A 27,945-nucleotide genomic window follows, 5' to 3' on the forward strand; every position below is an offset into this window, starting at 1 on the left:
ATGGGAGCACCGCTGCTCCTCTTAGCCCTGACCCTATTCCCAGTTGCAGCTGCAGCAAGCCTGGAACCGTGAGACTCTCTCCTTTTGATTTTGGGGGGCTTGGTGGAAGGGCCTGTCCTTGAAGGGTGGTGCTGAGGGGCTGCCAGCACCCCAGAGCTGGATGTTGGGGGCCTGGCTGCCAGGGAGGCTGAGCAGAAGCAGCTCCTGCAGAGCCCCAGGCATCGAGCACTGCAGTGCTGGCTTGTGCAGGAGCTGAACTGCCCACACCACAGAGCTACAGAGGCCACAGGAGCTCTGCCTCTTGTGTGCTGTGCTGGTGGGGGGAAGTCTGGTGTGAGGATGGAAGCCTAATGCCTCAGCCACTGAATGTTTGGCTTCTTTGGCTTCCTCACACAGCCTTGCTTTGTGTACTTGCAACGGGAGCATCGTGGACTGGGCAGCTGTGTCCTGGCTGGTGGCAGGGTGGTGACACAGAGAAATTGGGAGTTCTCTATACTGGGCATATTCCTCCTTTCTTCTTTGAAAAGGAGCTTAAAAGTGCTAAACTTCCTCCAATGCAGTCCCCCAGACATTTCTCACCCTTGGTCTCCCTCTTTGTGAAAGCAGCAGAGATGGATTCTGACCCATCCACCTCAGCCTCTAACTTGTTTTTGAACATGTGCTGCTCTCTTCTAGTCACTATATGGTGGTGTTCCCTGCTGTCATTCAGCAGTCCCAGGAGGAGAAGCTCTACATTCACTTCAGCTCCCTAACGGAGGCTGTCCACCTGGCTGTTACCTTGCAGACAAAAACCCAGAATCACACTCTGCTGGAGCAGGACGTGGAGAAGCCAGTCACTTTTCAGAGCATCACCTTCCAGGTGAGTGTAGATGTGATTTGACAGGGGACGCTTTTACGTTCACACAAGAGCACGGCACTTCTCTGGGTACACTGTCCTTTTCCTTGCCACAGGTTCCAAGCAGGCTAAGTACATTTCCCTACCAGTGCTAGGCAAAATACAACAGTGTCCTGGAGTCTAAGACAGTAGGGCATCTTTTCTATGTATAAAAAGATTTTTATAGAAAAGAACAAATTTCTTTTGATCTGTATCAGCACATTTCATCCTACTTAAAGCATGGTGCTGAACATTTATTTTCAGTTTAATCAGTGTTTTGTCCCTAAAAGTGCTTGTATATCACAGCAAAAGTCAATGCATTGCAAATACAATCCTTTCATCCTTGTTTCCTCAGGAGCCTGCCCCCTCAGCTCCAAGAGGACCATTCTGCTCTAAAGCTGCATCTGCATTGCCAGATGTACTTGCAGCCTGCATAGACATTGAGCTTGCTTTAATTTAGCTGTGATGGCACTGAACCCACAATGAACTGAATTTCACCGAGGCAGTCTGGGTATTTCTGGAGTGGCTTGAGTTCCTGTCACTGCTGACTGCTGTAGTTAGCTTATCTAGACATTGACTACAGAACTTTCAGCTAGGTTTCTGGAGAGCCATGGAGATGTGTGCGGTGCTGAGGCTCTACAAACTGCCCCTGTCTTCATCAGCACTGCAAAAGTCACTGTGCCTATGCCCTGATTGCCCTGCAGACTCAGCAGAGTTCAGGGAGGGGCTGTAGTCACTTCTGGTTTTTACATCAATGTGACAATGATTAACTAAGAGTTTGGTGCCAGCCCTTAGGAGAGAGCAAGTCCTGGTTCTGGAAAGCCAAGGAAGTCTGTTTTGCTGTTAGCAAAAAATAAAAACCATCAAAAAAATCTTTCTCCTGCTGAGCTCAGTCTCTCTGATGCTGAGATGTCCAGTGTTTGCCTCATCAGTATCCCATCTCCCGTTCCTTCAGATCTGACTTTCCTATGGTTTACTTATTTCCATACAACTCTCACATTTATGTTAAGTGAGAGAATGACATGTTGGTCAGCTCACTATTAAGTTCATGAACAAGGCAGTGACTGCTTCTCCCTAGAATTACAAGTGGGTTACAGAGTCATACTGAAGAATTTGGACTCTGAAGTTCTGGGAGTTTCTAACAGTGAGATGATGTCTTACGTCTGTGATAAGATGCAAAGTTTCTGATTACATTTTTCCATTTCCTTGTGTCAATGAACCTAGGTGCCAGATCTCATGTTAATTCCTGATGAAACAGATGATTCTGAGACACAGGTAGGACATGTCTCTTGTCTGCCTCTCCTCTTACAAATTAGAGGGCTTCAGACTCTCCTGTTCCTGAGCCATGTTAATGCTGGAGATGCAGGGTGGGAAAGATAATAAAGAGGAAAAATAAATGTGCAAAGAGGCAAACAGGACAAGCAGAAAGGCAAAGAAAAGGTAATGAAGAAGCTGGACAACAAAAAGAAGTCTATGACTGGGGAAAAGAGAGACTTAAATCACAGGAGATGAAAGGAGAAGGGGGACATTGGAGACTTTGGAAGAACCAGTGCCTCTGGTTCTCTTTCAAGCTCTTTGTAATTTGAGGTAATTTGTTTTTTTTAACCTGACAGTCAGAGGAGGTGGCTTTTCTGCATGTCCTGATCCACAGTGGAGACAATGTGCTCCTTGAGGGTGACAAAAAAGTTCTGGTCAAGTCCCAGAAGAATATAATTCTGATAGAGACAGACAAGGGCTTATACAAACCTGGAGAAACAGGTAAGACAAGAAGGTGGAGTATGGAAATGGGGAGGGAAAGGTCAAGACAGCAGCCACACCTGGAGGGAAGATTTCACCAAGTGCAGCAAGCTAAGGCTGTTGGAGATGGAAGGAAGCAGATATCTACTATCCAGTGTTTCTAGGAACAGTTTGAGCCAGGATGTTTCCCTCCAAGGTGTGCTACACCAAATTCCCAGCCCGCTGCTCCTGGGTGTTGTTTTGGTGCCACATCTCTAGTGAGACCTAAAGGGAAAGCCAGGACTCTCCAGAACACTGGACAGCCTTGAAGACTGTTGTTCATATTTGAGTAAAACCTAGAGTGTCAGTTCCAAGCTGTAGAATTACAGAGTCCCCACAGTCTTCACAATAGGAATGGACTGCAGACAGACCCCACTACAGACAAGCCCAGGGTTTACTCCAGCTTTGCAATCTCTCTAGGTAAAGGCAGTGGGGTTCTGCAGCACACAGCTGTGTATAAGCCTCCCAGACAAAGCCCTCTGGGGTGGGAAGTGCTGGGGAGGGTTGTTTGGGAAAAGACCTGAGCATCTCTGAGGTAAACAGAGAGACATGAATACTGGAGCATGGAGAAGGAGAAGCAGGTTTGTGCAAGGACACAATGCAGCCAGAATGCTTTACTATGTTTTACTTCATATCTGCAGTGAAATTTCGAATTGTGAACCTTGATGAGAACCTTAAGGTCATTAAAAATGAGGTGAGTATCACCTTGTGCCTTTCTAGAAGTAGGAGCTTCAGCATGAGACACATTGAGAGGCTCCTGAAAGAGATATCTCCCTTCATGCCTGTTAAACCATAAGAATTAATTAGCTTAGGAGAAAACCACCCATCCACTGGTCCCTTGGAGAAAGACAGGTGTAAGCTGGCACAGAGGGAGGAGGAGATGTACTGTGGGGTCTGGATGGGGCAGAAATTTCTGCTCGGGGACCCATGTCAGGCAGTGTTCTTTATACTGGTTCACATGGATGCTGTTTTACAAAACTGAGGTTGTGTTTCTCTTGTTTTTACAGTATTCCCAGATATGGCTGCAGGTAAGTGACAAAGAAGTGACCAAAGGAACATATCTGTCTCTTCTACTGTGATCTTTCACTCCCAGAGTTGTGCCACAAATGTAACTTCATGAAGTTATGGTTATAGTTCAGGTTCAGCTGAAGGTTTTGTTATGTGGTCAGCTTCTACGAGGTCAGCACAGCTGCTTCTCCTTCCCATGGTGTTATGATGTTGCCACTTCCCAGTGGCTTTACTGTTCTTGTCAGCCTCTGTAATTCCTAAGTTTACTAAAATAATACTGGAGGGAAGCAAAAGTATCTCTCCTGGCAATCTGGAGTCCTCTCTACTGGGTCAAGTTTAAGCCCTTGTGGTGCCTTCTTGTGCCTGAGTATGGCTGGACCTGCCAGGTACATGTGCCCAATGTGGCTTGTGACTCTGCGTGTCCTTTCCCAAACAGGATCCTGAATACAACCGTATTGCTGAGTGGCTGAATGTAAAGGGAAATCATGGCATTGTGGATCTGTCCTTCCCCCTGGCGTCTGAAGCATCCCTTGGGAGGTATACAATCTCAGTGCAGCAGGACATGGCTCAAAAAACCTTCAGTGTTGAGGAATATGGTGAGACTCCAGCATCAGAGGGGTGGGAAAGCAGTGTGGGTGGCTGGAGGAGAGAGCAAGGTAATGCAGCTGTGTCCATCCCACCTTTTGCCTTGGGAGAACAACAGAATGGACACAAGGATGGATGGGTCTGTGTGCACACCTCACATGGGGCTGGAGGTTCTGCAGCTGCACAGGGTACAAAGGAGAGGCTGTGGGCTGACATCTCACTCTTCCTGCATCTGGGCCCTGTAAGGAGCACATTTTGCTGAGCTAGGTGTGTCATCCACTCCAGTCAGCTGCTGTGATGGGAAGTGGAATCACACCTTGGTCCCATTCATTGGCATTGGTAAAGACAAAACTTTGTGCCATTTAAGTGTTTAAGCTTGCCTGAGCTGGAGTAGAAAGCAGTCCCATGTGCAATTGCAGCAGCAAGTACAGGGTGGCGTGGCTGGAGGGAGTAACTCCACTGCAGCATGATGATAAAGAACTTGGGGACATCACTGTCTTTCCCTCATCTGGACTGCAGCTATAACACAACTTCTCTCAGTAACACAACTTTTTTCAGTGTCCATACTCATCCATACCATCCATTGTTTTTTTCCTCCATCCTTATCTTCCATACAGTGCTGGCAAAATTTGAGATTAAAATTGACCACCCTCCACATATCAGTACATCAGAAGAGGAATTTCAGCTGGTTGTCTGTGGCAAGTGAGTACGTGATACCATTGCGATCTCTTCCCTTTGACTCCACTGTCACCTCCAGGTTGCTCATGAAGAAGAAGTGGTCTTCCACTTGTCAGTATGATCTTTTTGCATTACCCTGTGTCTTGGGGAGACAGATCACACTCTGGAATGGGCTCCTTCTCACACCTGGTCACTTACTGTGAGGCTGAAGGACACTAAAGATGCTGGGTATAGTGGGTGGAGAGGGATGCAAAATGATTTTAAAGGATGAGCTAAAGCTCCCAAGCACACAAGGCACAAAGCAAAGCTCTCTGGGCTCCACTTCCCCTGTGAGGATGGGAGGTGTCCTATACCAATATTTCTGCTGACAGTTAGCAGACTGTCCTTTGGTGAATGTTTCTCTCTTTTGACATAGGTATACTTATGGGAAGCCTGTTCAAGGGAAAGTAGAAATTACTGTTAGGAAACTCTCCCAGGCCATGGAAGACAATTCTACAAGTTCTGCGATTCAGAAGGAAAACAGCTGGGTAGGTGAAAAAATAGGAGATCAAAAAGTGTCATGTGCTGGAAATGAGTTTCCTCCCCCTTAACCTGCCTCAATGCACCCCAGATGTGCACAAACCTGTTCAGTCTGGTGTCTTCCCAGTGCTGGACATGGTCACGCCATGATTCCTCTTCCCATAACCCTGTTGCTTCAATTACTGCTCTAGCTGCAAGTTCCTGATTCCATGCTTTGGGAGAAGGTGTAAGCCATGGGAAGCAGGGATGCCTGGGACCTTTTCCAAGGGTCTGTATCACATTGTGTGCAATCAGATCTGCCCATCAGGTGGGGCTATTCAGATCCCTGGCCTATTCAGCCCTGTGACCACTGCCACCAATAAGCAGGCTATTGGAGCATCACATGGACTGTGGATCCATGCCCTGTTTCTTGCTCTACCCCTGCACAATGAGTCATCTTAAGCTTGCTGGTGTCTGGTCTGAAATTATGTCCATTGCTGGTTACATTTTCTTCTCATCTGTGTCCATTATTTTTTGTGGTTATGCTTTGTATTTGTTTTATTTCCCACGGGTTTCAGATGCATGGGTTTTGGCCTGAGAGCCACAGGAAAATATTTCTAAATGTCAGACCAGAGAGCAATGAGCCAGAATATAAAAATCTTGCTGGATCTCTGCATCTTTTAAAATGCACTCCAGCTGGAAGGCTGTGCAGTCTTAGCTGGGCAAAACATCAGCTGAATGCCAGCTCCACATGGCATGTAAGAGGCCCTGAAAGGTTCTGAGGAGCACTTCACAGGCATGGCTAGAAACACTGGGTATCCCAGCTTCTGCCTCAATAACTGGCAAAGCTCTTGCCATCTGTATCTGGCAGGATGCCTGTGTTTAATATGGCCATGTCACAGGAATGGTCTTGTCTGGAAAGCTACACTGTCAGGCTTTATTCATCAGGGCCACAGCATTTCAGGGAGACCTTTAGCTCACATAGTGAAACTCATGCTCTCTCAGCTACAGGATTTGGGCTGAATCCAGTCTCCTGAGATTCTCTGTGACATCATTAACCCTTATGTGATTTGCCTTAAGTACTTTTTTTTTTTTTTGTCACTTTTTTGGTGATTGCTTAATCCAAGGATATTGATTTTCTTTTCTGCCTAAGGTAGCCATGATGGGTTTTTGTAGTTAGGACTTGGGAGCTTTCCTCTGTTCCAAAAATATGAGGAAATACTTCTTTAGGATTGTCTGGCATCTATGGAACAGTTTGTCTTCCTCAACCTCACACTCTTTCTCTCTGTTTTCCTCTCTCTGCAGACAAATAAGGATGGCTGTGCTACTTTCACAATGAAGACAGAAGCTCTGGAAATAAATGAAGCTGACAGCTATGTAATTGCAGAAGGAAAAATGGTGGAAAATGGAACAGGTACTGGATAATATGTGGATCATTCTCTTCTTCGCAGGCAACAGTTTTGGTTTGGTTTTTATGTGGCAGTGGAATTTCTTTTGAAAAAGTAACTTGAAGGTTCCCAAATCTTCTGTCATGGCAACAATCTCTATTCTAGTACTTCTTCCATCTGTTTTTAGCAGATTTCCTGATCCTCTCCACCGTTCACCTTCCTTCACGTGTGTGTAACTTCACAGTGATTGCCTGGATACCAGAGTGTTCCTCAGCCAGTTGCAAAGTGCTGGACTGTTTATAACTAAACAGTCCTCTAGCTTCCCTTTATCTTCAAAAAACATAAACAAATAAACATGTAAATAAATACTTATAGGCTATGGTGCATTATGTCATGAAGCAGGAAGCCCAGAAAGCTGGATAGAATCATATCCTAGAAGAATGTGTTTTCTCTCCTAAATTTAGAGCTTGTAGATGTCATAGGTAGTGTTGAAGTATGTTTTTTACTTCTGCTTCTCTGAGAGCACTGCTTCAGATTCAACAGATTTTTCATCTCCCCATCCAGGAGCCCATTCTGTGGAAACAGCTTTAATTCCTGTTGCAACGATAATGAAATCTGTAGAGTTTGTCAACCTCCATCCATTCTACAAACGAGGGATACCATACACAGGGAAGGTAACATTCATGGATCCCTTCTCTGCTCAGAATGCACCACAGATAAAACCTTTTGTAGGAAGAAAGGAACAGTCTCCAGGAAAGTCAATGCTGCTCTGCTGGCACCCAGAAACTAGGAGTGAAGCCTCCTGCAGAAGAAAATTTTTTCTCCCCATCCTAACATAGTGTATTTCCTGGAATGGAATTCTGGGGCCAGCTGCAGTTTCTGGAGGCTTCCCCAGGAGCATCTCCTGAAACTAATCTGTGCATATGGGATGGGGGTGGCGTCAGCAGGCACATAACATTCCCTTTGGATGAAAGCTCGTGGTAACTTGGCAGAAATCTCTAAAGCCTTGCATATCAGTTCACTGGCACTCATTTCTGACTCAGGTCCCCTGGGTGATGCTAGGACTGCTGTCCTGGGGGTAGAAACACCTTCACATGGGCCAGTACTGACCCCAGCACAGAGGGCAAGGAACAGCAAGAGTTAAGTTGTTGGGGACAAATCTCTTTCTGATGTCAAAGATCCTGCAGCATTGTCCAAGAAACACCTCAGGATCTTAGGAATTCACCTTCTCCTCCAACAGAGGTGTCTCATTTGCCTGTACTCCTATTTTGTTCCAGTCCTGAACAGATTCAAATTGTTGGTTTTGTGCATTTATTGGACTTTTATTTGTATCCTTCCAGCTGGATAGTCTGAAAGCTAGAAGGGCTGAGGGAACCCAGTGATAGAAGCAATTAATATTAAGCACTGGCAGTGCCTCAGAGTCTGGCACAACAGGGTATTAACTTCCTTCCCTTCCCCACAGATGTTCTTCCACAGTGCAGAGTCTCCCCTCAGAAATGAAACAGTCCATCTAATAGTTGATGTCAACGATGAGGAGACACAGCTCGCACTCTTCACAGATGACAAGGGGGAAGCTCACTTCACACTGGATACCACCAGTTGGAACAGCACGATGGTTTCTCTGAGGGTGAGTATCAGCCACTGAAAATCTTTTGTCTGGTGTGGGGTGAGTCCCATAAAAAGATAAAACAGGAAAAATGAGATTGTGGTCAAATCTACCAGGCTTAGATTTTTGCTAAAACTTTGTAAGAGGAAATCTCATAAGAAACTTTGATGTTTCAACAAATCATTTTAGGTGTACAGATGTGCAGTCTGCCATCAGCTCAGGTGTTAACAGAGTTTCAGCCGGTGTACAAGTTCCTTTGCATCACTTGATGCTAACTGCATTGCCACCTTGTGTTTATGTGCTCGGAAGGCCACCTACCGTCCTCCAAGTGACGACAGTTCATTTTCTGGTGACATTGAAGGAGAGGACCTCCACTGGCTGAAACCTTTCTACTCTGAGAGCGACAGCTTCCTTGAGATCAAGGCCAAGGATGACGTGATGTCCTGTGGTCACGAGCAGGAAGTGCAGGTGGATTATATCCTTTCCCAGAATAAACTCAGCTCTGAAGAAGACCACATTGATTTCTACTATTTGGTGAGTACAGAAGATAGCTGATTCTCAGGGCAAGGTTATGCTTACTGGCATTTTACCCTTTTCTCACAGCACAGAGATACTCAAAGGAAAGGTAAAGCTACTCCTAGACAGTCAGTTTGTGACTTCTGTTCTACCCAAACCTGTGCCAGCTTTCCAGGTCCTGGACCTGCTCCTAACCCCCAGCTACATTGCTTTGTTATCCATGTCTTGACTTAAGCTTGGATGATAGATGCCTGCCATTTGCCCTACTTATGTCCACATGGATAGCTGTGGCTGGCTAGCCTAAACCCTGCCCAGAAGCTGTGCCCCAGATGTCTGTCTGTGTCTGGGGCAATCTGTCTGAGAACTAAGAGGCAATCTCTGGGGCAGCTGACATTCCCCCACCTGTATCTTTGCAGGGAAGAGCTTGAGAGGCCCTTGCACAGGGCCTTGATGCACACCAGAGGTATGCAATAGTGTTTTGATGAAATCCACTTTCAAGAAAGTGAGTCAAAGCAAGGGTGTGACTAAAGCCTAGCTGAGAGGTTCTGACTGTCTTGGTAACTGAACTGGACTCACTAGGTACAATCAAAAAGTACTGGATCCTAGTAATGCAAAGGTCAGAGTCCTCTGGGTCTTAAGAGCAGCTGCCCATAGCTTCAGAAGTACCTCTGGCTTTGCAAGCAGCCCCACCTTCTCATGGCCTAACCAACACCTCTCAAGTCCTACCCAGCCATACCACCAGCATCTCTGCTGCAGAACTCTGGAAATCATGTCCTGCCACAGGAACTTCTGGGGCAATATTTGTCAGATGTCATTCTCTCTTCCTGTGTTCTTTTCACACTCTCTTCATGCTCTTGGAACTCAGACCCTTGAATGGTGCTTCTCTTTGTTCTTCAGGTGATAGCAAAAGGCAAGATCCTTTTCAGCAGAGAGAAGAAAGTACCAATTATGCAGCATGAGAGTGAGTAAAAACATGAGAAGTTAAGTGTCTCATAACACACTCCAGAAAACTGACCACTCTCCAGTGACTCTGTCTCCAGGTTTTATTCTTGTCCACAGGTGGGAAATAATGAACTGAGTTCTTAGAGGTGATCCTTCTCCTAAGGCAAACAAAATCTCCTCTCAATTCAGTGTCTTTCTAGGCAACTGTCCTCCTTCTGTCTTGTCTAATTGATCTAACATCCAATCTTATGACTTTGCTACTAGCTTGTACCTTTGGAGAAGACACGAGTCAAAGAAGTGGCTGGTATGCTTGGTTTATTGTTAATTTGTGACATTGTCTATGTGGGGTGTTCTTATCTGCAAGGTAAAAATTATTAAGTCCGTCTTTTGATTCTTAATGTGTATCCCAGTGCAATGAGTTGATTTGTTTGGATGTTGTCCCTCTCTTCCTTGCTGCTGCCTAGTGCAGATCTGCAGGGCTCCTTCTCATTGACTCTGCCTGTTGGCAGTGACTTCCTGCCTGACATCAAGCTTCTGGTGTATGCCGTCTTCTCGGACGGAGAGGTGGTGGCTGATGTGGAGCAGTTTGAAGTAGAAAAATGCTTTAGCCATAAGGTGAGCAGAAATCACACAAGGAGTGTGATAGCATCATTGATGTGCTCTGATGTGCTGTAGTTCCTGGTCCTGTTTTATCCTTGTCCAAATGGTGTAAGCCAGACATATGCAAACGCAGATGCCCAGGATTTTGGGTGGGAAACAAGACAGGTAACCTCTTTCTCCCTGAATTCCTAGTCCTGCTCTCCACAACACCGACTGGCAAGCTTTGTTCAAGGAGTAAACCAGGTCCCCTTGAACCCTTTCCTCCCCCATTCCCTGTTACTGATTTGGGAACACATTGGTTTTCATGTGCTCCCTAACATGGGAGAGAAACCTGTCTGCTCAGCTCCCTGTGGTAGTTCTGGATCAGAGGGTGGTGGATGTGTGATGGTAGAGAAATTCTGGCTAGGGCTGTGCGTACTGCAGTCTCTTTAACCTTCCCAATGGATTTCCACGATGGCCTGATTCAGCACCTCATTCCCCTTCCCTACCTTATTCAAATCTTTCCCTCTGCAGCCCAGATATATAGGAGTCACAGGGTCCCACTCTCCAAGGCTAAGTCCTCAGACCTTGTCTTCTTTTGCAGGTGGCACTGGAATTCTCACACAGGGAGGAGGTCCCAGGATCACAAGTCAGTCTGAACCTCAGGGCTGCTCCAGGGTCCTTGTGCTCTGTGCGAGCTGTTGACAAGAGCATCCTCCTGAAGAGGAACCAAACCCTAACAGCAGACAGTGTGAGTGCAACCCATCGTGTCCAGCCCCCTAACTTCTGCTTGCCTTCTGCCTCCATGCACAGGTGGCAGGAAGCCCACAGGACATCCCAGGACACTGCAGTGCTAGGTGGCTGCCCTGCCATGCCCCTTCTTCGGCCTCTTCTGAGCAGTTATGGGGTGAGAGTGTTTCTCATCCTCAGCTCTGTGCTGTGAGCCTCTGCCTGAAGGGTGGTGGATGCTTCATGGCACTGCAGGGGGAGGCAGGGAGAGCTGCTTCAAGGAGATGCTGGTGCTTTCTGCTTGGAGGGAGAGTGCTAAGAGGCCTCCCTCACATCCACATCTCTGCTCCACCATCTTCCACCAACCAATGAGGTTAAGTGTTTAAAATGGAATTTTGCCCTGGCAGGGTCCTCCTATCCCTCTGCCCCAACCAGTGCTGAGTTATAACCATGTGACAGATCAGTGGCTCTGATTAGGAGCAGTTCTTTAGAAAACAAGAGCACCCAGAGCACCCAGTGGCTGGTGAAAAATGGTCAGTATTTTGTCAGCACCCAGGTGGACTCTGAGAATCAGAAGGGTTGGAGAAGGCACCTATCTTAAAGTAGCTGTGTGTTTCAGAGGAATTAATTCAACACTTGGAGCAAAAATACTGCAAAACCTGAAAAATCCTAACATAAATCCACAATGTGTACCACAGATAAAACAGGTGCATGCCTCATGCAAAGTTGTAAATTCAATTATAGCAGTACAGTGTGTTACAAAGAAGCCTCACCAAATCCAGGGGCATGCACTACACCTGTTGACAGGGCCCACAGTGTGTTCTGGTGGTCCATTTCATGGGATGGTCCATTTCAGGATGCTGTCCTAGTGTAGAGCACTTGCATCATCTGCTAACAGGTGTTTAAAGTAATGATCTTTAATTATATAGGTCAGATGTGCCAATGCCTTGTGTTTAAACTGAAGCATTTTTATCCTAATTTTGCACCCTAGCGTTGAAAGGCTTGAACTGTCTTGCAGCCTAAAAGCAGCTCATCTACATGCACTGCTTGGATTTATGACCTTTAGTATATATTATCTTATATATGTGCTTTATATTATGTCCTTTGGAGTAAGCTGGGTCAGTGCTGTTGAGGCAAACACTCTATGTGTGGAGACACAAGGCTTGACTCCATTTTGTCAGAAGATTGATTTATTATATATTATACTAAAATACTACATTAAAACTATACTAAAAGAACAGAGAGAAAAGAATCATCAGAAGGCTTGAAAGAACAGGAATGGAATAGAATGCATAACAAAAATCTTGTGACTGCTCACAGCCATGGCACAGGTGGCTGTGATTGGTCATCAATTGAAAACAATCCCCATGGACTAATGGAAGATGCACCTGTTGCATTCCACAGCAGCAGATAGTTATTGTTTACATTTCTTTCCTGGGGCTCCCAGCTCCTCAGGAGAGGAAAAATCTTAGCAAAGGATTTTTAATAAAATATCATAGCTACAAGTGCCAACTTCCTCAACTGCAAAGCTCTTCAATATGGAACAGAGGGCAGCAACCCAAAAGTTCGACCCATGGACGTGGTTGTTGGCCAGTTCTGTTTGAAGGCCTGTGTTTTTCCATTGCAGTTGTATGAGAAATTCTTCAAGGACAGCTTCACGGTTGGAGGACGAGGCTTACCTTACCGCCTGGAAGACTTTGAGGCATACCCTTGCCTGCCCCACCAGCCCAGACCCCACAAAAAGGCTAGGATGGGTGCACCGTGGTACCAAAGTGAGGCTGATGTCTATAACCTGTTTAAGGTGAGTGCCTACACTGCCTCTAAACTTTGCCTGAGCTAGTGAGTTCCAGTATGCCATCCTGAATGCCTACAAGAAGCCATCTGTTCCTTGTTGTCCACTCTAGCCACACTCATTTGGGGACTATGGGGAAAGCCGAGTAAGCATAATACAAACCACCTGATAAGAAAAAGATAGTGGAAAAATGAACAAATTTACTTCAGACTCCCATAACTACAAAGGGGGAGTTGCAAGAATACAGCAGTAATACTGTGCACCTCACCATATTCTGACCACTTGGCTATTATTGTATTTACAAATTGCTTTACTCTGTGTTTCATTGAGCATCTCCTTACTTATCCTCAAGCAGTTTAAATAAAAGGAAGTCTTTCACAGTTTGGCTTTATAACTAACTGTCAAGACAAACAACGAAATAAACTGATATGCTAACAAGCATGATAGCCAGAAAAGTGTTAACATGTCTGCTAACTGAAATGCAAGAAGTGCAGAGTGCTGCTTCTGGCAGAATGCTCTTTAATAAAATATATGCAAGTTGAAGCAGCTCAAAATAGGAGAACAGGGTAACAACACACTGAAAACAACCTAAAATGTAGACTGAATTGCATAGGTTTCTTAAGTTGAGAGAACTCTACCATGCAAATACAGACCCTGATTCCCTTCAAAAGGCATGTTACTGTGCTGTCTCCTAAATGATTATTCCTTAGACTATGTGTCATTGCTAGGGTTAGGCATATGAAATGCACATCTAGTTGAAATCTTGCATGAGAAGTAATAGTTGTAATAGAAGTAATAGTTCCTCAGAAACTGGTTTCCATTCCTCATGCACTGGTCAGAATCTGAGCCACAAGGTTATGCATATAGATATAAAGAAGCAGCATTTAAAGTGTTGCACCACTGGCCACCAGCTCCCATTTGATACCCATGATCACGAGATAGTTTCAACATTCCTCGTTCCCTTTTATTTATCAATGATTTACTGTCTGTACTATTTTCCCAGAAACTGCGCATGAAAATATTTACCAACACTAGAATCAAGAAGCCTGTTTCCTGTGTGCTTCCAAACTTTCATAAAAAGATATCTCTAAGAAAACTCTCTCTTGCTGGTAAGGAACAGACATGTCCAACTTCTTGAGTAAAGGGTCTTCCCTCTCCCAGTTCTGGCCAGCCTGCGGCTGAGACAACTGAGCCCCATCCTGCTGTGTTTCTTGTTTGTGTATAACAGCAACAAAGCTTGTGTCCATTTCAATGGACCTGATTTACAAATCACAGGTAGAAGCTCAAATCTCCATGCTTTCTTGGTGTCCCTGTGTTCACTGTTTTTCATACGGAATGTAGTGTGCTCTCTGCCAGCACTTGCACAGATTATTTAAAGGAGTGTGACTCAATTTCAGCGTGCTGTCTCCTACTGGATCCAGACCAAATTTGGATCCGTCAGACTGAGCCTTGGGCTAAACTCTATCCAGCTCTGTCTCCCTAAAGCTCTGTTCCCAAATATACCCACACTGTGTCCGATTCTCATTGAAACACCAGCCCTGTGCACTCACATTCTGTGTCACAAAACATTTGTGGTTTGTGTTAGATTGCTGTGAATGAAGAGCCAGTTTCACCAGTAGCTATATATGCTGTTTTCTGAGGTATCACTTGCTCTCTACCAGGCAGCCAAGCTACCCATGCTGATTCTAAACCTCGCTCTGATGACAAGGAGAAGCCAAAACCTCGGACGCTTTTCCCAGAGACCTGGATTTGGGATTTGGTCTCTGTCGGGTGGGTAACAGCCTCTGCCTTCCTTCCCAGGGACACTCCTGGAGTATTCTGACTGCTTCTAATCAAGTCCTCCTCTTCTGCTTCCTGCTGCAGGGGTGATGGACAAGCATCTCTCCAAGTTGCTGTACCTGACACCATCACAGAATGGAATGCCAACACCTTCTGTGTTGCCGATACTGGCTTTGGTTTCTCGCCTCTGACCTCTCTTAGGGTCTTCCAGCCGTTCTTTGTGGACGTATCGCTGCCATACTCTGTGGTCCAAGGAGAGACTTTCAGGCTAAAAGTCACTGTCTTCAACTACCTCAAGGACTGTATCCAGGTGAGTTCCTTCAAGTGAGTTTCCCCAATTACATGGCCTCTGTCAGAACAAAATCTTGAGCCCAAAGACAAGCTCTGAGCTCCTCAGAAGCCCTTGATGCTGGTATGTGGGCCATAAAGCACAACCTTGCACTTCATGATCCAGAGCATTTGCTGCTTGGTGCAGTGCCTGTTACTAACACTAACCCAATGTGTGCCTGTACATCTCACCATGCTCAGGTCCACACCACCCTCATGGAGACCCCAGAACTACAGGTGGATGCCTGTCCAAGCTGCCAGTTCACCAGCTGCCTCTGTGCCAACGAAGCACAAACCTTTGTGTGGAACGTGACGGCGACCAGGCTGGGTGAGGCGGGGCAGAGGGATGTGTGGCAGCCCCTGGGAGGAGGGGTGGAATTTGCCCACGTTTGCATGTCTGGATCTAATGCTCTACATACAGCTGTCCACTGGAAGTGCTCAGCAATGTGTCCCTGTGCTCCCTGCAGGCAGAGTGAATGTCACTGTGAGCAGCGTGGCAGAAGAGTCACACAGTCTGTGTGGTAACAGGATTGCTGTGACACCTTTGCAAGGAGAGAGAGATGCAGTGATAAAATCTCTGCTTGTGAAGGTTGGTCACATCTTAGGATGGAGAACCCCTAGGGACAGGGGTTTGTGCCCTGGGGCAGTCAGCAAGATGCTAAAAGGAAGTTTAGCCCCTTCTTGGACACCAGACAAACTTGCTAAGGCAGGGTGACTTCCTTTCCTGTCCTCCCAACCTGAACTACTCTTTCTCCCTCTGCAGCCAGGAGGTGTCCTACAAGAGAAGACCCAAAATGCCTTTCTCTGTCCTGCAGGTAGGGGACAAAAATTCCTGACTGTCATTGATCATGAGATCAGGAGTGAAGAGATGGGGTAACTGCAAATACCCAGAGGTGGGGGGGAATTAATCACAGAGCAAGCACTGGTGGCACCATCCTGCCTGGGAGAACAACCACTATAATTTATCCTTGTCAATCTTTTACCTGGCAAAATTTCCTGTATTGAGGCACTTGTTTCCAAGTCTTGGCTCCTGTGACTTGATGTCACATTTTTCTTCACCTGGGTCTCCTTGGATGCTACGCTTGTATGAATGGCTTCTTCCATGGGATAAATGTCTGGGTTCTGCATTCCTCAGATAACACCATCTCTGAACTGTTCTCCGTGACTCTGCCTGCAGAAGTGCTGGAGGGATCTGCCCGAGTCACGTTCTCTGTGATTGGTGAGAAAGGCTTTCCCTGCTCTTGGGTCTGTAGTGAGAAAAACTTGCACAAAGCTTTGGCCTTATTGATGCATTGACTCAGCTTCTAATGAGATCATTTGTAGGGGGTGTGATGTTGGCCTCAGAAATGTTGATCAAGTAATCTTTCAAGTGAACCAAAACTATCCCTGCATATTTCCACCAGTTTATCTCTGTAATTCCTTGATACCCACTCAGGAATGACAGTTCTCTTTACCTTTTTTCAGACCCTTCAAGCTTCCTTTCCTCCTCCCAGAACCATGATGGCTTTCCTTCCTGTGCTGGGCTAATGTAGGAAGGGTCACCAGAAATCTCAATCATGTTCAGGCAGGGACTGGCTCTTTTCTAGAATGCCAGTAGAGCCTAGGGAAGACAGCAGTCCTTTTGTTTTAAACTGCTCAGTGTCTGCTTTTCCTTTCTCATGTCTCTCTTCTCAAATGTAAGGTGACATCATGGGTCCAGCACTCCAAAATTTAGACCAGCTGCTAAGCATGCCTTTTGGCTGTGGTGAACAGAACATGGTCCAGTTTGCACCAAACATCTTCATTCTCCAGTACCTGAACAAAACTAAACAACTGAACCCAGAAATTAAGGATAAAGCACTGAAATTTCTGACAACAGGTAAGCATTGTCCTTCTTCCTTCTGCTGCAAAATGAAGCTGCTAGAAATCAAGAGTGTGGGGCACAGACCTGGTGGGGAGCTGAAGGGCAGGAGTGGGAGCTACTGCCAGAGCTGTGACAAAGGAAGGTATCATGGAGAAAAGGAAAATGTCTCATGGAAAGAAAAGTTTCTGAAGAAAGCACAACTTGTCACTGCTGGTAATTGAGGTATTAAGTCCGCTTTTTTGAGAAAGGTGTAGGTAATTAGTGATTTCCGTCATTATGTGATGCCTGTTCCTTCCCTTGTCAGTCCAAGGCTGACAGAAGCACTTTGTGAAAAGACGTCATCAGCTGCTGTTACATGGAATAAAGAGTAGCCTTTGCGAGTAAATAAGAGTTCAGTAGCTTAATGTTTCCCTGTGTTTTAGAAAACATATTTTGGGGTCACATCAATTCTCCCCAGTATAATCTGAATTTAATATAGTGCCAGTGTTTGTCTCTCACATTGTAATGTGCCTCATATTTCAGCCTGCCAGTCTCCTTGTCTGGACAGGATTTGACTCCTTTTCTTTCCCCCTTTTCCTCTGGTACTGCAAGCATGTACTGAGAACATGTACATGTATTTGGGAGAGTGGGGTCTACCCAGGAGAATGGTGGTGGCAGAGAGGAAAGACAAAGGGTAAACACTAAGGCTGTGAGGAGGGAGGAGGGAGAGCAAACAGATGCTGACAGCATTCTGCCCTCAGAGCTCAAAGGCATGGCTTTGTTGCTTCCTGTACATCCCATAAAAAAGTGCTTTGTTGAGTCCCAACAGGGCTAGGAGAAGTGCTGAAAAGCAATTAATGTTTCATTTGTGTCCCCTCTAGGAAAAGCCTTCCTCCTCACTCCTAACAACTTTTTGTTCACAGCAAAGCCCCTGAGGGCTCCCTGGCACATGGGGAGCCATGAGGTGGCTGAGCATGTCACCTTTCTGCAAAGCAGCAGGGCAGGAAGCCACAGCACTTGCTCCAAGCAGCTCCAGTAGTGCAGAGCAGCCGCATGGCCACTTCAGCAGTGCTCTGCAGCTGCTTCTTGTCACGCTGATGCTGTGGGGTGCAGGGGGGCTGGGGCTGGTGTCCTGTCTCACCAGCTCTGAGTGTAAGAGCTGGTGAAGCCTCTTGCTGTGAAGCCATCTTCCCATGGCTAGGATGCAGTCTGAGATGCTGCAGGTGCTCACAATGTGCCATGTGCTGGTGTCACAGGGTACCAGCGTCAGCTGCTCTACAAACACGACGATGGCTCCTACAGTGCCTTTGGGAAAGGTGACGAGCAGGGCAACACGTGGTGAGTGACCAGAATTGCTATTGTCACCCTAAACCCATCCTCCTTGCTGGTTCATCTCCTGGATGTGACATGGGATTCCTCTGTTCTCTGCTCACAGGCTGACAGCTTTTGTAGCCAGGTCCTTTGGGCAGGCCAGTTCTCACGTTTACATTGACAAGGAGCACATGCAAAGCGCTCTGCGCTGGCTGCAGAAGCACCAGCTGCCCAGTGGCTGCTTCCAGAGCATGGGGAAGCTCTTCAACAATGACCTGAAGGTATGGCTGCCAGACATGGGAGTGGGAGCAGGAGGAACTCACTGTGAGGCACAGGGTTGCTTCCTCAGGCTTTCCCACTGTGCACAGTAGCACAAAGCAATGTCCCCATGCCCTAGCATAGTTAAGGCATCCTTCCAGAGCTGAATGAAAAAGGTGGCCTAAACCAACAGTCATTTCCTCTCTGTGAGGTTTTAGACTCTACTAGGCTTTCTTAATTTTCACTCTAGCCAAAAGACAACACAGCTAATTGTGCCAAGGCACTACAAGGGCACAGGGAAATGAGAAATATTTTTATATTTTAGTGCTTGTCTAGAATACCCCGGCTGGATTCTCCCTCTTCTCATATCTTAAAGTGCACAATATCCTATGTGCTCTAATACAGGATTGTCTGAAGACACAGTTGTCCCTCCACTGCCCCAAAAATATGATTCCTTTTGGAGCTTGGCATCCCCCAAATGATCCCTGCAGTGCAGCTGGAAATGCACCAAACTCTCAGTGAACAAGCCCTAGAGCTTAGGTACTGAGCAGTGTGTGTACAGTATGGCAATACTTGGGTTCATTGCCTTTGTAAATGTGCAAATAATCCACACAGGTCAGATTACAAAATTGCCCACATTAAATACAAGGCAAATTCCTGAAAGAAAACAGGCTGCTACACTCACAAAGGGTTACACATTTTTTCCTAAAATTTGGATGCAGTACAAAATAAAACCAGAGTGTGCATGTAGACTGTTCATCCTTGTCTGACTGTCATTGATTCCCACCTTGAGCTTTCTATCTGAACAGAACTTTTTGGAATAGGCTTTGCATCTCCACCTGCCTCACACTTACAAAGTTTCTTCTAGTCAGTGTGAATGACACTATTTAGCATCTTAGCCAAATTTCCCCCTCTCATTTTAGATGTATTCTTTTTTCATATCTGAGGATGTAAGCAGAACCTCCCCAAGAATGAATGTCCTCTGAGATGAAAAGCAGCTCCTGAAAGCCTGTTAAACACATATTAACATGTGGTTTCTCAAAATCAGATGACCTATATGTAAACTTGCATAATTTCTTCTTTATGAAGCAAATCCTGCATCATAAAAACTTTATTCAAACGTACAGTGGTAACATATTTAATGAGATAAATGGCTTTACAGTTTGCTTCATCCCTTCTATGAGAAGGGATGTCTAGGCTGTTTGAACAACGAGGCTGAGACTGCCCTCAACAGCAAACTTTCAGCAAGTGAGCCTGGAGGGCTTTCCAGTACAGGAATGCCTAGAAGCACATTGCTGTGCTCTCTTAGATGCAGTTTTTGGGGCTATGCAATGACAGGCGAGCAGTGGTTGGGTTTGTCCTTTTCTGATGACTGACTGTGTGCTTGCAGGGCGGTGTGGATGATACAATCTCATTAACAGCCTATATTGCTGCTGCACTGCTGGAGCTCCATCTGGAGAGGAATGTAAGTCACACCTGAACTCCTGCAGGGCTTGGGAGCATGCTCCACCATTCCTTCCTCCCCTGGTTGGGGGCTTCAGGGAGTACCCAGCTTGAGCTGGTGAAAGGTTCTGTCATTCCCACAATAACAGGAAAATTTTATCTTGGTGAGGAGTTCTTAATATTAAATGGCCTGTTTTGCAGCAAAGCAGAGCACTTGCTTTTCCCAGCTCATCTCAAGGGAAACAATTGTGTCTGAAAATAACAAAGGGTTTGCAGGGAGAGGCAATGGTTTTCATTAACCTGATCAACAGAGGAGAAAAAACCCCTACTTTTCAGGTATGCACTGTTCCCTCTCCCCCAAATAAAAGCAGTGATCTTCAAGAAAAGTGTAGACTGTTCTAGAAAAAAAGAACTGATATTCCAGGCTTAATGGTACAGTTCTAAAAACATCATACCCTTCAGGATCAGACACCCACAGCATGTGTCTCTGACAATTCTGAGCCAGCATGTTACCAGGCACTTCCTACAGCTGGATTCTCCAGTGTGTTAGCAATCCTCTATATCCCAATGATAAGTCCAGCACACCTTTGCTTTCAACCCAGAGTCAGTGATGCTTTGACCACTCTATCTCATGCCTCACAGTCCTGGGAGAGATGCTAGCACTGAAATACATCAAGGATGTGTCTGGGATAGATGTTCACAACAACATGGTGTTTGGTCAGAGGAAATTCACTTGGTTTGGATTCCTTTCTCAGGACACCATGCTGGAAAATGCCTTACATTGCCTCAAGAAGGTAACACTTGATGAGACAAGCCTTTATGTCAAGGCTTTGATGGCTTATGTCTTCACACTGAGTAAGGACACGGAGATGAGAAAGCAACTCCTGGATATGGTACAGAAGGAAACTGGTAGGTTGTTGCTTTGGGGTCCTGGAGATCATGACTGTGTTCAAGGTCTGACACCTGCAGCATTTAATTGCAGTATTCTGGGAGATTTAGCTATTCACAAACACACTTTAGTGTCAGAAAAACATAATTTATTCATCTCTAGTTTTCTCAGACCCAGGAAGCAATTTCTAATTGAAAGCAGCAGAGGTTATCCATGCTTAATCTGTGTCATTAAAATGCTTATTTGTGTCATGGTGCTCCTGTCATTCTTCAGCAATTCATACATAGTACAAGAGATCTTGCAGAGCAAACTTGTTTCACCATGTCTGTTCAGCTGCTGGTCAGGACATTTACTTGAAAAATTCAGACCTTTTGACTGCTTCCCCATTGCTGCTTTACTCAGCTCAGTGCCCTTGTGTGGGTGGACCTTTACTGCTGTGCTGCTGAGCTTGGTTCCTCCTTTTGTCTCATTAGCTTGGGGGAAAAAATAGACTTTTGTCCTGAGTGCTGGGGTGGATGTTCAAAGCACCTAAACCTATGGTTAAAGAGTTGGTAATATTACCTAAATTAGTTTAAGTGAGTTCTTCCCCACACTTCCATGTCTGGCAGTGTGGTGAACTACATTGAGGGCTGAAAAATAACATATTAAAAAAACAAAAGGAGAGAGGATTTTTCAGCCTGACCAGCTACCAGTGCTGAGTTTTGCTCCCTGCATAGCCACTCAGGCTGCCAGCTGGAACAGGAAGGAGTAGAATTGGATGCATTCAGTGCAGTACTTGTGCAGAGCTGCCTCTGTGATTATACACATGGAAGAAGGAAAATACCTTCCATTGTGATAAACGTAATGAAGGTTCTCCATTAGCTAAATTCTGAAGTCTTGAGGCTGGTGTTATGCAAACAAGTGACTTGGTCGTTCTTCTTTCAAAAGTGAAGGTTTTTTTCTGAAAACTGATTTTGAATGTAAAAGCATTTCAGGTTTTCACACTTGTATCATTGCAGAAGATTCCTACACAACTAAGCCTGGCACAATTAAGCTGAATTCTTAGCTGAATTTGGTTAGTGCCCTACAACCACTGCAGCAAAATATTCAACCGGACTCAGATGTATCCAGTGCTTGTGAGCTTGGACCTGAAGTGGGAGCCCAGCTCTTCCTTACTTTGCCCTTCACTATGCACTGTGTAGTGAGGATGCCAGCAAAGGAAGTTGGGTAGTCTTTCTCCTCCAGTAGCCTGACAGCAATTTGCCCTCAAAGACTGAGCAGTTCTTGTACAATAGGTACAAGTGACTGGAAATGAGTCCAGGAGCTTTTCAGCACTGGGAGTCCTGTTACTCCATGCTAGGCAAATTCAGAAACAGCAAAAATGCTGAAGCTTGGAGACGTAACTTTGAATATACAGGGATCTACAGTTCTTCTCTTCCACATATTTCTTCCCCCATCAGCACAGCTACTGACATCACAATCTGCTGATGAAAAGTCTTCTTCCATGATTGAGACAGTAGCCTACATCGTCCTGGCTCATGTCTCCACACCAGACTTGTCAGTCAATGAAGCCTCGGTGAGCAAGCTTGTGCGCTGGCTCAGTGCACAAAGAAATGCCTTTGGAGGATTTGCTTCCACACAGGTAACAAACCAGGGAAAATCATGGGGGAAAGAGTTGTGCCTGGAGTGATGTGCACATCTCTCACGTGCATGTCACTCTAGATCCATCCTTTGCAGACAAAAATATATGAGCCCTGTTTGGGAAAGGGAGTGCCATGGGGAAACACTTCTCTGTGTAGTGTAACGAGGATTACCCAGGGTCTCTGGCACTGCTCAGCCCAGAGCTCACAAGCTGCCTGTTCCAGGTAACAGAAATCATCCTGCTGCCTGTGGCATAGACCCCACCTATGCACTTAGTGGGATAGAGCCTGCCTGTGTCAGAGTGTGAATCAGGGCCATGAGGACTGTAGTTCTCTCTGCAGTCTCTGAACTGCTGTGCTGGGTCTTGTCCTGCGTGGCCCCTCAGCAAAGTGACAATGAATCTCCCTCCAGGACACGGTTGTCAGCCTGCAGGCCCTCGCTCAGTATGCAGCCCTGATTCCTCAGGAGATCAGAGATGTCAAGGTGGCAGTGAAAGGAAAGGGGGCTTCTCCCCTGGAGTTCCACGTGCACAGGAACAACAAGCTGGTCCTGCATCAGGCATCTCTCCTTGCAGACACAGGGACCTACAGAGTGCAAGCGACGGGCAGTGGCTGCGTTTATGTCCAGGTGCGTATGCGCGAGGAACAGAGCTGTCAGGTTTTGCCTCTGACTGCTGAAGGGAGGCTTGGCTTTAAGTACTATAGCCTCAAGTTCTGAGTAGGATTTTGCCTTCTAGGCAGAATCATGTCCAACTTGAAGGCACTCAGGTGTACTGTGTTGATAGGGTTTCATGTAACCATCTCTGCTATCTCCTCAGAAATGTCTCAGTTTTGCTGTCCTATCCTGCAGAGGCATGCCATTATTAAGAGACCAGTAGATTTGAAGTCAGGAGTAATGAGACACAGAAGAGTACATGCTTTGATTTTGAATGTGTGTTGTTGATGTCACTGCTTCAGGAGCTGGACACTTCTGACATAAAATTCTTTGGGTATTTATCACATGCAGAGATGAGGAGTGATGTGGTACCACGGTCTTCTTATTCCAGTACACCAACAAACACAACTGGTCCATCAGGAGGATACATCTTATTTTTCTGGCAGTTTTGAGAGTTGTTCACTTGTGAGCCATTCATCCAGCAAAGAACTCAAGTCACTCCCTGTGAAAACCTTTTTTTGCTAAGTCACTTCTGTTGAGATGATGCCCACAGAGAATTTACAAGCAGTGTCTAGTCAAGGGGACACAACAATTATTAATTGTTAATGCATGTAGGAGGTAACTTGAACCATACTGCCTGGCTACACTTGCATACAGTCAATGAGCATAAGACATCTGATGAGCACAGGCTGGGGAGGCAGTCAGTCACCAGGGAGGTGGAGGGAGATTGGCCTATGCTACTCTTTGGACGAGTATGATCATCCTGCCTGCTGAGTTGTCTTCTTCCAATTTTTTGTTCTTCTTTCTTAAGGGATTGTAATTGTTCTACCAGTATTTTCCCCTTGAGACCTAGAGCTACTATCAGCATGTCAAGCATTAACAGTTACAGTTCTTTCTCCTTGTGGGGCAGTGTTTTAGCTAATGTGCTTCCTTGAACCTTAACAGATATTTATTTTTTATGAGACTGAATGAGGCCTTGAATCACAGATAGCTGAGTCTCCAAGTTTTGGGTTGCATTTGAGAGGTGTATCTGATGCAATGTGCTTAACAGCACATCTCTGAACAGAAAGTGCATCTGAGCCAACTGTGTTAGCCACCAATCCGTTAAAGCCGGATGCACAGGTAGTGCTTTACTCAGGGAAACTCTGGAGCACTTCACAGAGATGTTTTCTCCCCCACCAGACTACTTTGTACTATAACATCCCACCACCAAAAACAGAAAAGGTCTTTCTCCTGGATGTGGAAACAGTGCCAAGAGAATGTGATGGTGTCAGGAAAGAGTTTGACATCCATGTGTCTGTCAGGTATGAGATCCCTTAAGGTTCTTTCTTCAGTGGAAAAAAATATGAACCCAGTTGTATGACTAGAGCCCCATGAAAGCATCCTGTCTGTAGAATCACAGACACAGGATGACTCTTCTTCTCCATAGATCCCAAGGAGATTGTTAACTGCGAATTAAGGCCTGGAGAAGCATGGCAGTGCACTGGTAGTGTCTCGCACAGCCACAGCAACCATCTCAGGCAGCTGAGCAGTCCCCACAGCACCAGCAGCTGAGCTCCTGTGTTGGGGGACACCTGGCATCCTGGGTTGAACCAGCCCTGAGATGCATCCCCCTGTAGTGTGAACCACTGCTGGAACTAGACAGCAGAAACTCCAGTCCCTATCCATATTTCACTTGCCTGCATGTGTCTAGAGTGAGAGTCTTGATCCATATTCTCCATGCCTTGTTGTCCTTACTGAAAGAAAATGATAGCAACATTTCCACTCAGCCTGTAACAGCAAAGGTCATTTCTACCTTGGAGAGGGCAACGGGAAGCCATATTTTTTCCACATTAACCACAACACATTTACTGCACAATCTCTGTCCATACTGAGTGAGTAGATGGGGACCATTTTTTGTCTCATTGTCCCACCAGTTAGACATACTGCTGAGCTTTCATATCACTGTAGGCAGGGCAAAGTTTGGAAGTGTCCATTAGTATCTCCTAGAAATGCTGTGCTGCCTTCCACATCTAACATGCTTCTCTCCTGACCCCCTTCAGATATGTAGGAGACCGTGGGACGAGTAACATGGCCCTGGTGGAGGTGGAGATGCTGTCAGGGTTCATTCCTGTTCAGAGCTCTGTGAAAGAGGTAAGACTGTTCCTTTGGCTTCCCTTGAGGATATCAAAATCTATTTTCCAGATGTAGCTCAGTCAGAAATATCCAAACATTTAAGAAGTGTTGGAGAATGGTAATTACAAGTGCAGATATAACAGGCTATTTCACAAGGCAACTTTCCACTTGCACAAGTGGTTGTGCAGTTTTTCATGTCTGCAGTGAGGATGGCATACACAGGAAGAGGTCAGAGACAAGATAAAAAAGCACCTAGTTACAATCACCTGGGGTGCATTAGGCCCTTTGCACTTAACAGTGCCATTTTTAGGGGTATTCCATAATGTGGCGTTGAATCCCATAGTGTTGTTCAATGACATGCTCCAGTATTCCACACAATAGCTAGGAAGATCTGACGTAGCCTGGTACTAACCAGTTTTCCCTTTGCTACCAGTGATGACAGTAGGAACATGGCCCAAGAACACTTGTACCAAAACTTAAAAATATTTTCTAAGGCTTGATGTGCTCCCAGCAATCTCAATGCCAAGGAAGGCAAACCTGACTAGTCCTGAGGCTAGGCTAAATGTTTTTGTTAACAGTGGTTCACTGACAAATACCAAACCTGCTGTGAAACAGGGAAGCCAAATAAGCTGATGTTAACCAAGCTTATCTCTTGCCTTCCTATACAGCTGGAGAAGGTACCCCTCGTGAAAAAGACAGAGATAAAACCAGACAAAATCACAATCTACCTGGAGGAGGTAAGAGGAAGACCACAGGGAACTGCCCACTCGAGTAGTAGCAACTGAAGTACTTTGCATGGGGAATTTTGCAGATTAGAAGTACAAATCTCTAGCCTGGCCAAGCAGGCTAAACTTTTCACAGAAGAGGAAGAGGGTGGAAGAACCTGGAAAGATAGGAAAAAAACCTCTGATGCAGAAGGAATAAAGTTAGTATGTAGGTGATTTTTGAGATGATCAGTGCAGCTCTGCTCACTTCCATTCTTCTCTCCAGCTGGGGGAGAGTTCTCTGAAGCTTAACATCTCAGTGGAACAAGATATTGAAGTGCAGAATCTGAAAGCTGCAACAGTGCACGTCTATGACTACTATAAGCCAGGTGAGATTTCACTGACATTGGTGTAAAGTAATTATTGTACCCCCCCACCCAGACATAATTATGTCTGTGACCCTAATTCCCTTTAACCCCCTTATTCCAGTGCATGTCCTCCTGCAACTTCAAACTTCTGTTTCCTCTGTAGAAAACTTCAATGTTCAAGCAGCCAGTTGCTTAGAAAAGTTCTTGAGACAAGGCTGCCTGGCACTAGGATTATGTTGCAGGGTGTTATGAGTTCCACGACTGTGTTTGTTTTCTTCCTCTAGCTTCAATCTAGAAGACTTCTCTGACAATTTGCCATGAGTTCTCCAGCTTTTTAACTCTCCTGAGAATACCTAGGCATTTATTGAAAATCAGTATTATGTAGTGCTACCCTGATCCACTAGAAGGCAGAATTTAGTTGTCTGCATTTCATGTACAGTGTAATAATCCTACCATCCATTGTGCCCTGCCATGTCTCAGAGGATAAAAGGAAAAAATTTATTACCCTTTAAAGCTCTAAATGAATTATTAGCACAGAGAAGAGAGATTGTGATGATATTTTGAGTCTCTCCGATTAGTCTGTGCTCAGTATGAGACAAAACAGCAGATGGAATATTAGGAGTTGTTAAAAAAAAAATAAATTGAGAACAAAATGGAAAAAACTGTCACTGGAGATTTCAAAAGCAGCACTATCTGTCATACACTAAATTCCATTCTTGTTCCCTCTTCTACCATGGCAAGAAAAGGACACTTTTTAATCCAGCTATAACAGAGCTAAATATTGACACCTAATATGCTCTCACTCCGCTATTTCATCCTGTACAAGAATTTTTGTGCTTAGTACATACAATTTAAAGAGTGTTATCTGACATGAAAATGCTAATTATCACATAAATAAGCCAGCCTAGCAGGATATGCTGTGGGAAAGTTTTTATTTACAAAAAATGTCCTTGCATTAGAAGGTATCACAGTGCACAAGGTGATCTTTTACAGCTGTATGGGATACATGTTATGGGGACAGATTGCTGGCCTGACCCACTAGAGACATTTCTTTGTTCCTGCATTCACAGGAATGTAAATTCACTGAATTCACAGTCTGAGGAGTGAAAAATTTAGGTATTGGGATAGTTGTGCTACTGAGAAAGAAGTTTGGTACTACCCTGCCGTGCAGTCCTGCAGCTCACCACCCTGTCCTTCTTGTTTCTACAGATGACCGCTCGGCAAGAGAATATGCTTTCCCCTGCAGTTCAGGTCAGTGTTAGCAGGCTCCCACCTGGGACAGGGCACAGACTGGTGGTAAGCAGGCAAAACATCCCACCTCTGCTCTGCATTTTACCTGTCATGTGATGTAGAGCCTTCTGGGACTGCAGGTGGAATTGGGATCGACTTACTAATTGTGGGCACAGTTTCTAGCCCAGGTATTAATCTCAATGAAGACTGAGGCTTGAGCATACCATGAAAGGTTAAAATGATCACTTTTTATTTAATTTCCATGCAGTCCTCACAGCACCCCAAATCCAAGTACAACTGAAATGCCTATGTAAATGCCTATGTTGCAACTCATCCCATAAGATCTCTTAGTCCACAGACTCCTTCCTAAAAATCCATCAGGCACTTTGCCTTTTCTTTTCTCTTTCTTTCTACAGACGCCTCAAAGCAGGTTTCCTCCTAGTATGCTCTGACT

General features: G+C 45.5%; 1 protein-coding gene across 1 annotated transcript; it reads left to right on the forward strand.

The window, feature by feature from the left end:
• LOC121341039 (alpha-2-macroglobulin-like protein 1) lies at positions 1–27,933 on the forward strand. Its single transcript, XM_041414213.1, has 37 exons — positions 1–68; positions 676–859; positions 2,099–2,149; positions 2,488–2,632; positions 3,292–3,344; positions 3,658–3,678; positions 4,095–4,254; positions 4,861–4,945; positions 5,337–5,448; positions 6,725–6,833; positions 7,372–7,481; positions 8,270–8,434; positions 8,723–8,947; positions 9,827–9,890; positions 10,341–10,486; positions 11,055–11,201; positions 12,807–12,980; positions 13,975–14,080; positions 14,633–14,741; positions 14,835–15,060; positions 15,279–15,405; positions 15,545–15,666; positions 15,841–15,892; positions 16,213–16,296; positions 16,759–16,935; positions 18,156–18,237; positions 18,335–18,491; positions 19,859–19,933; positions 20,667–20,820; positions 22,240–22,421; positions 22,832–23,047; positions 24,257–24,378; positions 25,117–25,207; positions 25,858–25,926; positions 26,180–26,282; positions 27,471–27,512; positions 27,908–27,933. Exons 1-37 carry the CDS (start codon positions 1–3, stop codon positions 27,931–27,933), a joined length of 4,341 nt encoding a protein of 1,446 aa, XP_041270147.1.
• The last annotated feature ends 12 nt before the right edge of the window (positions 27,934–27,945 follow it).

Source organism: Onychostruthus taczanowskii, unplaced genomic scaffold, assembly GCF_017590055.1.
Source record: "Onychostruthus taczanowskii isolate IOZ18803 unplaced genomic scaffold, ASM1759005v1 scaffold44, whole genome shotgun sequence".
NCBI lineage: Eukaryota > Metazoa > Chordata > Aves > Passeriformes > Passeridae > Onychostruthus > Onychostruthus taczanowskii.